General features: G+C 37.1%; 1 protein-coding gene across 3 annotated transcripts in view; it reads left to right on the plus strand.

The window, feature by feature from the left end:
• hapln1 (hyaluronan and proteoglycan link protein 1) overlaps positions 1 to 12,147 on the plus strand; it is an 88,755-nt gene extending 76,608 nt beyond the window's left edge. For all 3 annotated transcript variants that reach the window (XM_008103009.3, XM_016990927.2, XM_062972275.1), the window contains exons 4-5: positions 1,276 to 1,578; positions 4,061 to 12,147. In XM_008103009.3, the coding sequence (XP_008101216.1) occupies positions 1,276 to 1,578; positions 4,061 to 4,350 (593 nt within the window). In that variant the 3' untranslated portion in view covers positions 4,351 to 12,147. The remainder of the gene's footprint in view (positions 1 to 1,275; positions 1,579 to 4,060) is intronic.
• The last annotated feature ends 3,597 nt before the right edge of the window (positions 12,148 to 15,744 follow it).

Below are 15,744 nucleotides of genomic sequence, written 5' to 3' on the forward strand. Positions count from 1 at the left end.
CTATCATTTAGTGGTGTGCATTTGTATGGAATCACGAAATGTTTCTATTTGTACCATTTGTATGGCCCTTACAGAAACGGGTGCCTATACAAATGAGATTTTCCGTCCAAGGTCCAAAAAAACCAAAGATTTTTTGGGCCTTGTGTGGCAAAGCCCCAGGGCCTGCTAGCCAGGGCCTACATCTGAGCAGGCCCGGCACTCGGCTGTAGGTCCTGCTTGCTGGATCTATGAGCATCAAGTGCTCGACCCTGCCTGCCGGGCGTACAGCCGAGTGCTTGATGGCTCAGACGCCTGACTCGCATGGCCCGCAGTCGACTGTAGGCCCTGGCTGCCGGGCCAATGAGCATTGAGCACTCAACACTTGACTGTAGGCCCTGCGAGTTAGGCCTACGAGCCATTGAGTGCTCGATGCTGCATAGATGCTCTTATCTTACATTAAACAGAACCAAAGAATGAGAATATATTTCTGATTGATTTCTGACGCTAACAATATACTATACAATCACCATAATATACATTAAAGAATGAAAACATAAGAAAGAAAAAGAAAAACAAAGCAAAAAGAACATATAAATAAAATGCAGCAGAGTTCTAACCCCCCCACACACCTTCTGTCATGAAAAGAAAGAGAAAATGTATTATTTTGCCATTACAAACCCAGTAAAATAATCCTACTAAAATTATTGATAACTCTAACCACACATTATTACAGCATTAGATTTCTTCTTGCTCAAACATCCATAAATGGTTTCCAATTTTTTAAAAAAATTCAGTTGGCTTGAAGAATAAGAATCTGTTTCAAATGGCAATAAGGCCACGTTTGAGAACAGCATTCAAAATTGGTGGCATTCCAACAGGAAAAGGGTGTGATCCTATCTGGGAAAGAAGCCTGCTGTGGAAGACAGTCAGGCGAAACTCTCAGACTAAACAGCTGGCTTACTGACAGCCTATATTTCCAGATATTAAACTTAACAAGGTTTTTAATGGGCTAATTTTTGCCATTGCAAACAGATGACCTCTGTATTTTCCCCAGCCCCTCTGAGAGCTAGTGAAGTTTGCTTTCTGACTACAAGAAAATACATTTTGGACTGCACCACATTGATAATGCTAGGTAGGGGGATTGGGATGTAAAGAGTAACATTTCAAACTTTGTTTCTGTTTACAATAAATGTAATTTTTACCTTTTCTGACATACTTTGTGCAGACAGGCTCAAGGTATTTTAAAATAATCAATAACCTTTTGCACCCCATCCACCCTTGTGTTTTCTCTTTTAGGCATTGTATTTCCTTACTTTCCACAACTGGGTCGCTACAGCTTTAACTTCCACGAAGCTCAACAAGCCTGCCTGGAGCAAGATGCAGTTATAGCTTCCTTTGACCAGTTGTATGAAGCATGGCGATTAGGTCTGGACTGGTGCAATGCAGGCTGGCTCAATGATGGATCAGTTCAATATCCTATCACAAATCCCAGGGAACCTTGTGGTGGGAAGAACACAGTGCCTGGAATCAGAAATTACGGCTTTTCAAATAAGGACCTAAGCAGATATGATGTCTTCTGTTTTACATCCAGGTTTAATGGTAAGGAATTCTGATCCCCTCCTTTTAAAGAAGATGTTTTAGGGAAGGAAGAGCAGAATCCAGTGACATATACTTAAGAAAAATCATAAATCGAATTGCAGAGGGGTGGGAGGGATTGGACTACAAAACCCATATTGTAGCAGTTGTAATTCAGTCCTTGCAAATTCAGGTCTTAAGTAAATGTAAAGTATGTGCATTGCATGGAGAAGGCTTCAGATTCAACCTATAGCATTTTAAATTAACATAAGCAACCAGAATTCTCTTGGGTGATTGCAAATATCTCTGAGGATTATGGGGAAGAGCCAGCAGATCAGAGAATACTCAAGATTTGTGTCCCATAATATCTTTCATGTCCCCGCATGGGGAGCTAGAGCCGACAGATGGGAGCTTACCCCGCTCCCCGAATTCAAACCGCCAACCTTTCAGTCATTAGTCCTACTGGCACAAGGGTTTGACCCATTGCACCACAGGAGGCTCCATCCTTCATGATAGTTCAGGCATTAAATGAATTGTTGTCAAAAAGGCAACTTCAGATTCTGTCCTGGTTGTATAAAATAGATCAAAGATCAACAGGGTTCCTATTTTTTTAAAAGGTTCCTTAAAAGGTTCCCTCATAAAGGTTTCTACAGAGTTCTAGGTAGAAGAGGTCAAGGAGCAGAAGCACTGTCTATAAAAATACAGTGCATGTTCTGAAATATTCTTATTGAAATTGGAAATGTCATACAGGCTGAGCAGAAGGTTTGCCTTTCATGAGAAGAGGTGTGGCATAAAGGGATGGGAAATTTCATTTTTTTTCCCTGATGTTAGAATGCAATAATAGCAAAGTTGTCATTTGACAAACTGAATTGCTTTAATGCCTGGAAATCACTACACAAAAGAAAGGACCAGAACCATTGTTCAGCAGACTTTCCTTTTCTGGAACAGACTAGGTTTTTTTTTTTCAAATATGAAAACTCAGATGTGGGTCTCTCACATGTGTCTTAAGTTGAATGCGTGTTACAGAGCAGATGTTTGGTCTCTAGCCCACAGACTAAGATACTCCCATTCTGTGCTTATGAGTGCTCTAGGCATTATGTACAACAAAATTTATTTGCCTTAAAACATGCAAAAAGTAAACATTTCTTTTGCTTTGGACAATTCTGAGTTTGCCTTTCCAAAACAAACAGACTTTAAAACATTGAGCAAATGTTTATCAGATCCTGATCCAGCTAAATTCTTGCAAACGGGGCTGATTAAACTGATGCATATACATCCTATGCCATTTCAGCAGTTTTGTGTAATTTGTGGAAAATAAATAAATAAAGTGGGATCAAAGAGGGCTAGCCAATTGCCATAGCATGGAAACTTTGTCCTGCTGTGTTGCAGCTCTCAGAAGCCTCCATCCAGCATTTACTCCAGCCATGATTGTTGCAGATTCTGGGATGTATAGTGCAAAAATATTTTCTCCAATATTTGCTTTTGAGTTGCTGTGATGAAATTTACTTTCATCTCATGAACTGCTCTGTTTTTCATACCTCATTCCCATGTATATGTGTTGCTGCATAAGTATTATATAATAGAAGACAGAGTGTTGAATATGTGCTGGGTTTTTATCCAAATTTAAAGCAGCTATCCAGCTGAAATGTATTCCAAATATTGGTTCTTCACTATGGATCACCCCATAACAACACACAAAAACCTGGAGTAAATTTGTTGCCCCCTCAACTGGGAACTTCCATCTACTACCCATTGATTGGATATTTCTAATTACCGGCATATGCACACTCTCACCTTCCCATCATTAAGTTCAACTTCTTGACAAGATAAATTTGAGCTAATATCCATCATATCAACACCACTGCCCTTCTCCACATGTATAGTCAAGGAATCAGTCGTAGTCAATAGAGATTTTCTCAGAGTTTATGTCAAATCAAAATAGCAAATTACTTTTTTAAAAAATAGCAAAAATCATACTAGGAGATAATTTTCTTGAGTTTTAGGACTGAGAGTCCAATAAAAGTCCAACAATGTTTGAAATATAATAGTAACATTAGGATTAATTAAATTATTGAGCAAACAAAGAATGTAGTGCCACAGGGGAAGAAAATCTGATTTATGAAACTGTATGTGTATAATAAAAACTATTTTCTTCTTCTTTGGGATACTTTAAACCATCATTTCTCAAAGGTAGCAAGGGGCAGTACAAGAAATCAGATGAAACACAATATTTAATTAACAGCAGTTAAGATCTGCATAATTCTGAATCTCTTCGCTCAGTCCCATCATTGTATGTGAATAGGGTTGTGTGGTTTTTATTTAAGTGCAAGTTCACAATTAATCAAAAGGCAATATATTAATATGATCAGTATGATTTGTAATTGTAGTTTTTACAGTAGGTCTAATTTTAAGGAATTATTCTTTGAAGATCCCTTTACCAAATCATTTTAGTTTTGCCTTGGTTATCTTTTCATACCCTTTATGTTATTTTCTCTGTGTGCATTAGGCCGTTTTTACTACCTAATTCACCCGACCAAGCTGACCTATTATGAAGCAGTGCACGCTTGCCTCAAAGACGGTGCACAGATTGCTAAAGTAGGCCAAATGTTTGCCGCCTGGAAACTCCTAGGATATGACCGCTGTGATGCTGGCTGGCTGGCTGATGGCAGTGTCCGGTACCCGATCTCCAAGCCAAGAAAACGCTGCAGTCCTACTGAAGCAGCGGTCCGCTTTGTGGGCTTTCCAGATAAAAAGCACAAGCTCTATGGTGTCTACTGCTTCAGGTCATACCAGTGAATGTACCTAGAGCACAATAATGTCCAATTCATCAAGAACATGTGAAGGATTTTGTTTCAGTATGAACTCATTCAAGTTACCAAAACTGTGATAAATCTTTTTTACTTACTGTAAAGAGTCATTTTCATAAAACCAACCCATTAATTTGTTTTGGTTATTTTTTAAGGAAAGAAATCATTTCATAGATATTTTAAATTAATATAATTTAAAGGAAACTCTAGGTAAAGATGTGCTTGAAGCATACCTATTAAGCTACATCATTCTGACAAAGCATTTTTTTCTTCCGTGAATGGGGCATGCAATAGCTTGATGATTGCTAGGACTAAGTTAAGGAATGTAAGGCTACTCAAAGCAAAAACCTTTCTCAAGGGTAATAAGTTTACATATTTGCATCGTGTTAAAACGGACCAGTGAATAGTTACTGAGATCTCCATGTCCTTATTGTAGTGATCTCTTTTTAACTGCCATCCCATGTGGTTTTGTGAGCAGTTAAAAACAATGATGTGGACACAATTCAAACCAATAGTCTTTTATAGTCTACAGTATGTGAATTGTTTCACTGTTTAAACTCATGCCTTCAACAAGGATCTGCTCATAAACCCATAACATTCCAACAAGCATAGTTAAGTCTTCTCAATATCATTCCTGGTTTTATTATGTATGCAGTAGACATGTGTGTATGAATAATTAAAGAATGGACTCTAATTTCTTCTAGTTTTTAACACAAAGTAAATATACCTGCAATGTATTGCATTACTTTGAGTAGCTTTATGGGAGTATTCCTAAATGCCATTTTGCTAAGCAGCATTTAGCATCTACTCAGGGCAGTTATATATAAATGAACTGCTGGACAGAATCACACAAATGTATTAAATATAGCAGCTTGATTTCATGATAGCTTTTAAAATATTACTGTCTTTATAAATGAAACATTTAAATATTTAATTTTTTTCCTTAGTTACTCATGTGGGAGATAAGCATTTGATTAATCTTGAAACATAATATTTATCCTATGATTAAAAAACAAAAGAAGAAAACTGCTGGGGTAAATATCTGTATATTCAGTGGCCCATGATCCAATATTACCTTTATAACTTCAGTTTCCCTCAGGGCCCATCCGCACTGCATCATTAATGCAGTTTAACATCACTTTAATTACCATACTCAATCCTATGGAATCATAAGAGTTGTAGTTTTACAAGGTCTTTAGCCCTTTTTTGCCAAAGAGTGCTGGTGCTTCACCAAACTACCCAGGATTCCATTGCTTCGAGCCATGCCAATTAAAGCGGTGTCAAACTGAATTAATTCCAGAGTGTAGATGCACCCTCAACTAATTCTGTGAGTGTTCCCATTCATTTTAGTGGAGGCAGCACAGCTGCTCTTATACATAAATCCCTTTGCACTTATGAATTTATGCAGCCACAGAAGGGAATGAGATTGTCCTTGAAAGTCATGGAGCTCTTTGCCAACACAAGTCTTCATGTCTATAAGCATTCACTTTATCAAAAAAAAAAAAAGTAAAATCAACTATACCAACATTCTTGGTTTTGACTCCTTGAAATATTGCTATTAGAAATCTGCAGATCTTGGAAGAGTTAAGTTGTAAGACTATGAAATAATCAGGCCAGGCAATCATTGCAGAAATAAACAAAAACAATTTGAACCTTCTAGATACTGCCTGAAAGCTTCTTCTGAATGCATCTAAGGATGACTCTTCGAATTTCAGCAGCCTCCACTTTTCTTAAAATTTCTGTTTTTGTGGCCACATTTACAGATCTAGGCTAAATTAGTTTGCTGGGGAAAGCTGATGAAGCAAGTTATCAGCATTCTCCTTACTTCTGTTTTGTTGATCATATTTCTGATGGAAACTTTTAAAAGGAGCATATATTGTATAGTGAAAGGAGCAACCAGAAGTCTTGGACATTGATGTCACAAAAGTTAATTATGACTAATTGCTATTGAAGTTATTGGAAGAAGTTCAACATGATTGTACAACAGGACCTTCCACTTCTCTCCCCACTCCCTTTGTCACTTTTCATTCCCTGCCCTCCAAAAAATCTTATGAGCAGATTTGTTTCGATTGTAGAACAGAAGGAAAGAGTATTCCAACAGGGCGGTGGGCTAATTGGATACTTCAGTCCCATTGCTTTCAGTGGGACACATTCAAATCCTCTAAATATCTATTCAGAAGTGAGTCCAGGGGAGACTTGCTCCTAGATAATTGGCTAGGAGATGGCTTTATTTCATCACTTTCGCTATCTAGATTAAGGCCCTGCATCCAAATCTCAGTAGTCAGAAAAGCTTCATGCTTCTTTCAGTCTAATGAATCTTTTACTACCTGGAAGGAATGCAGACAAATGATTGTGAACTTGATTGTTTTCACAGGAGGGCACTGGCACACTAATGAGAGATATTCTTTCTCTACCCTCATTAGTACAAACAACCGAATATTGGTACTTATAGACACCAGTGTCAACAATACTAAGTTATTTTAAATGACTTATGAATAAAGCAAAAGGAGAAGGAAAGACAAAAGAAATGATATATGCATGAATTTGCATTGATTAAGATACAATACAAACATAAACCTTAAAATGATTCTGAATTCCTTTTTGTGCTGTTCTGTTTAGTAGGCATGTTCATTGATAGCTTTTAATAAGAAGAAACATGTCTATTTAGACATATGTGGAATTTGTTTTACAAAAAGTGAAGAAAATTGCATCAGAATAGTTACTAATGCTTAATCTTAACCTGGAAATTCCAAATATAATACCAAAATGCCATAAGCATTTCAAGTTTGTATAGAACGGAAGAGCATGAAATGGTATAGAGAACTGAAGATGTGTAATATATGCTGGTAGCTTGTCTGGGTTTAGTGGACTTTTACATTTCAGGAAGAAATAAGAGAACTTAGCAGATGGAAGAAGCAAAAACATAGAATAGTCATCTCCCTCCTGGGCCAGGAAGATCTGTCAATATAATTTGAATTTACATAAATGTACATCTTGCATTCTGATGGAAACTTTTGTACAAGGTTGCAGAAAGAGATGTTCAACCTTCCTGAAACTTACCATCATCTCCTGCCACATAAGACATTTTTGAGGCATCAAGGGGCATGACTTCTATTGGCTGTGAGAGAGTGGGAGGTACTAGAGAAGCAGTCCTGTAGCTGGCAGAAGAAGGTTGGTGCCTTGGGCCTCAAAACTATCTTCCACGGGAGGGAAATGGAAAATTTTGTTCTTCATGGAATATAGAACACCTTATTTCATGTCCTCCATATGTATTTTTGCAGAGGTTGTAAAGAAGGGCGATTAATACTTTTTAAAAACTGCTTGCCATCCCCATTCAATTCAAGATTAAGCAAGCAGAGTTCCATACATATGCTGCTAGTGTGCATGGATATGTCTTGTTCATAGATGTGCATGTGTATTGCATATGGTTTCACAATTATACATGGGTGTGCATTTCACATACAGATCAATGCACATTCCATTGTACAAAATCACAGTTTACTAGTACGGGGGCATTGTACAACTGCCACAAAAGGTAATGTTTCTAAAAGATACAGTCTATTTCCTGAGTTGAGGTTTGGAACTAATTGGAAAACTAACCAATTAGATCAACAATTTTAAAAATCTGTTGACAGGGGGCATTTCAAATTTCATTCTGTTAGCTTGGTGGCTTCCTTGGCGACTTAAAATGCCTTTTCTTTTGACAATAGTGCCACATTTAAATGGGATGATATAAGATTCTGCAATATGTCAGACCTGGTGCACTTCCATTAATATATGAAAATATTAAATTTATTTTTCACAGAAAAATAACTAAATTTATCTGTTTCATGAAAAGTTGCCATTTTCCCATATATCAATTAACTAGGAAAGGTGGTGATAAGTATAATAGAATGTGCTGTGCTGTGCTGTGCTGTGAAAGTATTTGCTAGCCATTGGAATATATATTGTTACTTCGAACAAATGAGTACAGACAGTCCTTGAATGACAAACATCCAACTTCCAAATGATTCATAGTTAAGAATGAGGTGAGACAACAGGAAGTGAGAGAAATCTAACCCTAGGAAGGGAAATTTAGTCCTTAAAGAGTTATCATGGGGAATAGTAGTCTCAACTCAAGCTTTATCACCAATTCTTGTTTCCACAACAAGCCAATTTTTTCAAAATCCAATTATAACAGGGACAGAAAATGAAGTGAAAGGGTTACAGACAGCAAACCAAACACCACAGGGGTATGAATCCTTCCCTACGCTATCCAAAGCTTGTGTGTATGTGGCTGGAGTTACAGTTCTCACTTACATACAAATGCAACTTAAGAACAAACCTACATGACCTATTTTGTTTTTAATTTGGGAATTACCTGTACTACCAAATCTTTGCATCAGCTTGAAACATTAAACATGCATGCATGTATAAGAATATAATATGAAAGAAAATGGTACATTACTTCCTTAAGAACAGCAGTTCCAGATTTTGCCCTGTATTAATGGTTCATATGACTGAAATAGCTCTGCAAGTGTTATCCTAGATTTCGGGTTTTTGAATTATTTTGTCCAGGTCATGGAGATCACTATAAGGTCACCTTAAATTTAAGACAGATTCATGTCCAATTACATTTCACATATATTTTTACATCCAGGTCATTCATTACTTGAGCATTTATTGAGCATTTATCCATTTTAAATGCAGTTTCTGCCTCCTGAAGAATTCTGGGGTTTGTAGTTTAGTGAGGTCCAGGACCTGTCTGGCTGAGCTGTTTAAAGGCCCCTCCCTAAAGTGGATATAAAGTGGATCCAAACTCTAGTGTGATAAGGTCAATAAGGTCATATAAAAAAAGACCTCAGCTACATGCTATGAACTGGATATATTGTGCAATTTAAGTGTCGGAATGAGTACCATTAAATTAAACAATGGATACAGTATTACAACAGGAACTGGCAGCATATGGCCTGAAAGATTCACAATCCCTACTATTGCCAAATTTGGGTTAATTAATAACAAATGAGTGAGTTCACTTTAAAACAAGTACTGTGACGAGTGTACAGCATCTTAAACCAAAGCATATTCCTGAAATCCTCATGGAAACAAGGTTTAGTCTTAAATCAGACATCTTGCATGCCTAATTTAAATTAAAATTACTTGCATGGTTAGTGATTAATTCAAAATGCAGATCTGTTGGGAGCTTATACTTTGGCTAACATCTTTTTTGGAAATGTATGATGTCTACCAGGTTGCAAACGTTTAGAATGGCAGTGGGGGGAGAGCATTATGCAAATGGAGCAAGCAGCATGGCCATTGCCCAACAGTTATGATATAAAACAGTTAAGCATTTTGCAAGAATGACTACCCATGCCCAACGAGGTTGTGCTTGTATGAGAGAACTTGCCCAATGAGGTTGCACTTCTACCACCCTATAAATATTGGGTAATCCAGAATGAAGGGCATTGAAAGGTCATGGATATCCAAAACCTTACAGGAAAAAATGTCTCTGCCATTTGTGGTTGCCCCATTGTGTGATGGGAACCCCTTTGTACAACAGGGCATCTTGCATGGAACTCTGTTGGGCACCACAATTTCTGTAACACCATTGCATGTTATGTCAGTGATTTAGCTCTATCACTGCAAATGTATGCATTGCAGCCTGTGATGCAGGAGCCCAGCCCTTGTTTTTTTGTACTGATATTTGATCCTAGAATCCCAATTCAGCTTTAAAACAAGGTACATGTTTTGTATAACTGAACCAGTATAGTGGCAACAGTGGAATTATACAGCTCCAGGTGATATAGGGAAGAACAATGAGGCCTTAGGACTGCTGGACATTGCCCATCCTGCATATCAGTTTACATATTCAGGGCTGAACAAAGTATCCAGTTCCCATAGAGTACTGTATTGCTTTTATACCTTGATGAGATTGTATATGTGTATGTGTCAATATTGTTTTGAGTTCAAATGGTAGGTATAGTACCCAGATGCCCTGTAAAACTAAGCAGTGGGCGTCGCTAGAAACAGCTTCAGTGAAACAGTCTCCTGAGCAATAAAATGCTTTAACTAAAAGTGAATGGGGTTACTGCTTCTGTCAGAGTGTTTGCACACTCAGTGTCTTCCTCTTATCTTCCCTGCAGTCTTTCTTTTTTTCTAAGTTTACAGAATGGGAATTAAATTGGACACTCTTGTAAGACTGCTTCACTGGGAGAACAAAATTGCCAGCTTTCTATTCCTGCTGTTGGGGTATAAACTCAGATGCTGGGCAACAACATGCAATCCAGACTGCTTAGATTGTATCACTTAGAAAACATGTATGAATGCCCTGCTATGTCTGCAGGTGCTCACAGAAGGCCAGTGTTATCAGAAAAGGGCTCCTACTAGCATATTTTCCTGATATTTCTGATGTGGAGTGGCATCTAATCTTTGACCCCTACCTAAATTCTAAATCATCCAAACTCTTTTTTCTTTTAACTAACTTTTGGGGAAATCTTAATAATCTTGGTCAGCATCTCTTACAAAAATGTTATTTATTTATTTTATAGTGTAGGATTATCTGATCTGAACTAATTGTTCAAGCAATGAGATGCACAATACTTAGAAAAACACTTGACATTGATTTTCTCTGGAATTTGATTTTCAACTCTGTGGGAGGTCTATCCAGCCATTGTCAAACTGTCACTAGCACAGAATGTCCTAAATTCTAAAGCCAGCCAGCCTTTAGACAGAACTCAGAGCTACTCCAATATATAACTATAACCAAACATGGCATTTTCACAACATGTGGCCATGGCACAAAGAGAGGACTTTAAAGGGAACATCTAGGCCAGAGGTTCCCAGCTATGGGTCCTCCAGGTGTTTTGGATTTCAGCCCCAGAATTCCTGATAGTTGACCAAATTGGCTGGGGCTTCTGGGAGTTGAAGTCTGAAACAGCTGGAGGGACAAAGGTTGAAAACCACGAATCTGGGCTAATCAATATGGCATCATCAGACAAGTCTTCAGATCCAGTCTTCCAGTCTTCTATGGTAAAGGACCATAAAATAAACACTGAAAAATCTTCTTGGCTAATAATGTAATCCATTTTGTTTGAGTTCTATCTGTAATATCAGACATGGGGAAAGTGCAGCCAGATGTTATTATTATGCCTGCTAGGACTTCTGGGAGATGCAGTCCAACAACATCTGGAAGGCCTTCCTATTTTCATCTCTGTTTTAGATACATTTAATTAAATGAAGTTTCCAACACCCTAGCCCATCCAAATAACACCACTACGGAGTTTCTGTGCTCTGAAAATATCATATTATTTAAGAGAGGATTGATTTTCTCATAAATATTCTAACTGAAGTAAGAGTAACCACATATCTCCAGAGATATCATAGTACTGCTATATAAGCTTGCAGAAAACAACTTCTTACATGGTAAGTAGTTAAGTGGGGAAAATAATACAAAGTTGTCATTACAAGGAAAATGAACACAAAGTAAGCTAAATGATATTTATTTTATACAGTTACTAATATGAATAACAACTCATAAGCTTTATGACATAACTGGGATTTACAGAGCATTCTTCTATGAGGAAATGGTGCTTGGATAGTCTGAAAGGAATGCTTTAGAACTGGTTTATGTCAGTGCTACTGTTCTAGAGAAGACAAAAGTGATGATCATATAATAAGAATGTATTAATAAAGAGCTGTGTTATTTTTCTTGTATTTCACATGTATCTAAATTTTAATGTCATTGAATGGCAACAATTAAATCATGTTGATCTTTTTCAAAATAAAGAATTTCTTTCTGGACAAACAATACTGTTTTTCAAAAAAGTGGGAAAGCTATTTTCATCTGTGTCTGGCTTATCTTTCATTAGGACTTATGGGTAAGATAAATAACCAATGTTGCTGGTCATCCTATTGTTTCTTCCACATAGAGAAGATGCATATGAACTTGATTTATGTGTTTACTGATCATTCAGGATTTCATTCAATAGATCCACTCTCGCTGGGAATAACCAATAGACTTCAGCCAAAACCCTATTGCTAGTCTTGACCAGAACATACTGATTCAGTCAGTTAGATCCATATATGTATTGCCTCACAATTCAGCAGTTCATTCACTGAGTCTATTGTAATTCAGATTCATCAACTGGATTCTGGACATATTCTAAATTTGTCCTCTTCTTTAATATCTGGAAACTGTTGTACAAACAATAAGTCTCGGTGGCTAGGTGTACTTCTTGTGAGGCTTTAATACATGCCATAGTTTGAGCCCCTGATATAATGTGACTCATTACACATAGAACAAGATGTAAACATTTAAGCATTTTGAATAGCATTAGTGGCTGGCATCATTTTCTGGGCTCCTCTATAATACAGATTTTTTTCCTCTGTTCTTCTTTACCTTTTCCTGTCATTCTTGGATGCCTAACTAATCCTGAAAACTGCATTTAAGTTCTATTGGCCAGTGTCATGGATTCAAGAAAAGCAGAATGAAGAAGAACGAAGTTGCTGGCTGAAAGCAATCTTTCCACATTTCCTAACTAGGCAGAGGGCAACTACATAATGAACAAGGACTCATTTTCCTTCCTCCTGCCACGGCTGCACTTCTCCACTTACCCTGTATATATCAGCCAAAATGATAATGAAAAGTGATGCCTTTTGTGTGTGCATATACTGATATGTGGCTGAGAAAAGCAGACTGGAGGTTGTGGGTGTGAAAATATTTTTTTGAGTTCAGTTTTTATTTTTTTTAGGAAAATTTACATGCCAAATATTATGGTGTTGGGAAATGGTGGGGAGGGTTGGGGTCACAAAATTTAGATTCAAGGACAGCCTACAGCCCCCTAAGCCGTATTGTCTCTGCTGCTGACCTAGATCAATGAAAATATCAGACTTGGCTGGGATGTAGTTCTCAGCATTGACAGAGGATCCTTCCAGATGGCCAGCTTTCAGAACTACCATTCAAAGGCAACTGGAACTGTTGTATCCTTCTCTCCTTTCCAGTTTTTATATGGTAAGAGGAAGGCGATGGGAAAGTGGGAAAAATGTGAAAGTTATGAATGGTGGATAATGTCTTATGAATATACATAGAAACACCCACACACACACAAGAAAAATGATATTAATGAAGTAGTGGCACAGTAAAATTCTAGTAAGAAAAAACTTCATTTACCCAAGAGCGCTAGAAAGACCCTATTTACCAGCTACCCTCAGAAGCTCTTCAAAGTGTATGGCAAGGTTATCATTTTTGGTTCTATTACATCAATAGAAGTGATGGATTTGATTAACTCAGGAGTTTGTTTCATGAATAAGGTTATTTTCTCACTATAGTAGCATTATTTCTAGAAATGCTATTCAATCAGGATTGCTCTCCATGCTTGTGCACCTTCAAAACAGCATCCCCTTAGGGGTGAGAAAGGCAGGCTATAAATGAAATAAATAAATAAATAAATATGACGTCCTTACAAATAACAAAAAGTTTCATATTAAGCTGCTTGAAGCAATATTTTAGTGGCACGACAAGAAAACAAATAACTAACTAAATATTTTTTTATTTTACAAACCTGCCTTTATAATTCAGTATTTATTTTCCACAGCTACAGAATTCTTGTCAAATTATTGAAATACATGAATATAGAACAGACAGGCTGAGTCATTGCCCTTTTGACTGATTTGAGGGTTACTGACTTAGGTGCCTATTAATGTAATTGTCTATCCATTTACTGGGATGCTTCAAAGCATCCTGGTAATAAACTATACCAATTGACAGTTGTTAAAGGTAAATTACATTGGGAAAGGTCAAATGGACCAAACATTTGCTCCTCAGTATTTGGTATTCGATTTGTTGATACTCAACAAAGAGCAAAGCAATCGTGGCATGGAACGATTTCTTTCTCATGATAGCTTTTATTCTGTGACATGATATCCCATCCCATTTTTGTCAAGGGCATTATGCAAATACAGACTAACCTGAAATTACAGGCATGAAGGTTGTGAAAGCTGGGCCTGATTCATCTTCTGCTCAACAACAGTGAGCCTTGACCACGTTTTCCCCACTGGTTCCTTCCTCCATCGCTTCTTTGACACAAACAAAGCAGCAGCTACTAGAGCAGTTTTTCTGCCCATGTATTAGCTGCTGATCTAGTGTTTTCTTGCAGAAGAATTCCTTCACCCTCACTTTGGTCAAGTGAAGGTTGAATTCTGGGCTATTAATTCTTATCCAATCCAACATGGGCAGAATTAATTGTGAACCACCCCTTGGAGCCATCCTTTGGACTAAGCTGTCAATATTCTTTAAATACGATTTATAATTGGACATCTTTGTTAGAGAGCTGAGTTGGTTACAGACTGTATCTCCATCCAATCCAACACCAAGCTGTGTACAATGAAGTCTACTGATCTGAATGATGTAAGTGCAGCCAGCCATAATGTAGAGTGTAATAATAATAAACTTAATAATAAACTTTATTTATACTCCTTGAAAGGACTCAGGCGGCTTACAAATGCAGTACAGGACTTCGATGAGTTTTCAACAGTTTTGCAAAACAGCTGTGGGTAAATGCATACAATTATTTTATATGTGAACTTAAGCTATAGGACAGATAATCGTTTCTCTTAAATATTGTCAAAATGTCTAATGCCCTTATTTTCTTTATTTTATGCCATGTTTTCCCAGAGGAACACCTGGATTCTTGGGCCTAAATCCAACCTGTGGTCCCAATGAATCAATAAGATATACCGTTCCACTATTTCTATTATTCTACAGCATAGGCTTAATTTTCAATTAGGTATACCACCAAAAACATAATCTACTAAATAAATCTCAGAAAGTGTAGGGACAAACAGCAGGACTTCTGAAGATTATCTTCACCACATAGATGGATCTTGCATATATGTAAAGGCTTTTATTTATTTCATGATTTCTGTTAGAATTAGAAGTGCACAGTGAATGTTGCAATATATTTGCACATTTACTGGACAAGTATCAGTAATGTAGAAACTATTGTTAAGGTCCAATGTTGAGGTATGAAATCAAACAGAAAAACATCTACACAAAAATAATGCCAGCTACTTCATCAAAGAATTTCTTGGGGATCTTTTTCGCTGACCTTAACCAATAAGAAGGTTAATAGATAAGCAATATTAATAATAATATCAATGAAATAAAATAAGACTTTGGACACAGCCTGACCATCAGTTGATTAATTGATTTTGATATATGGTCCAGGCACATGGAATCATTGGCAATGGATGTTCTCTATTATCAATGAAGCATGCACTCTTTTGTTAGACTTCCCTAGCATTAAAATGCAAATATACATATGTTGAGATCATTGCATAACACAGTTTTCTGCCTCAAAGAAGTCATTGCAACAGAAAGTATCACAAGAGATCGACAGAGCTTGGA

Source organism: Anolis carolinensis, chromosome 2, assembly GCF_035594765.1.
Source record: "Anolis carolinensis isolate JA03-04 chromosome 2, rAnoCar3.1.pri, whole genome shotgun sequence".
In the NCBI taxonomy this organism is placed as follows: Eukaryota; Metazoa; Chordata; class Lepidosauria; order Squamata; family Dactyloidae; genus Anolis; species Anolis carolinensis.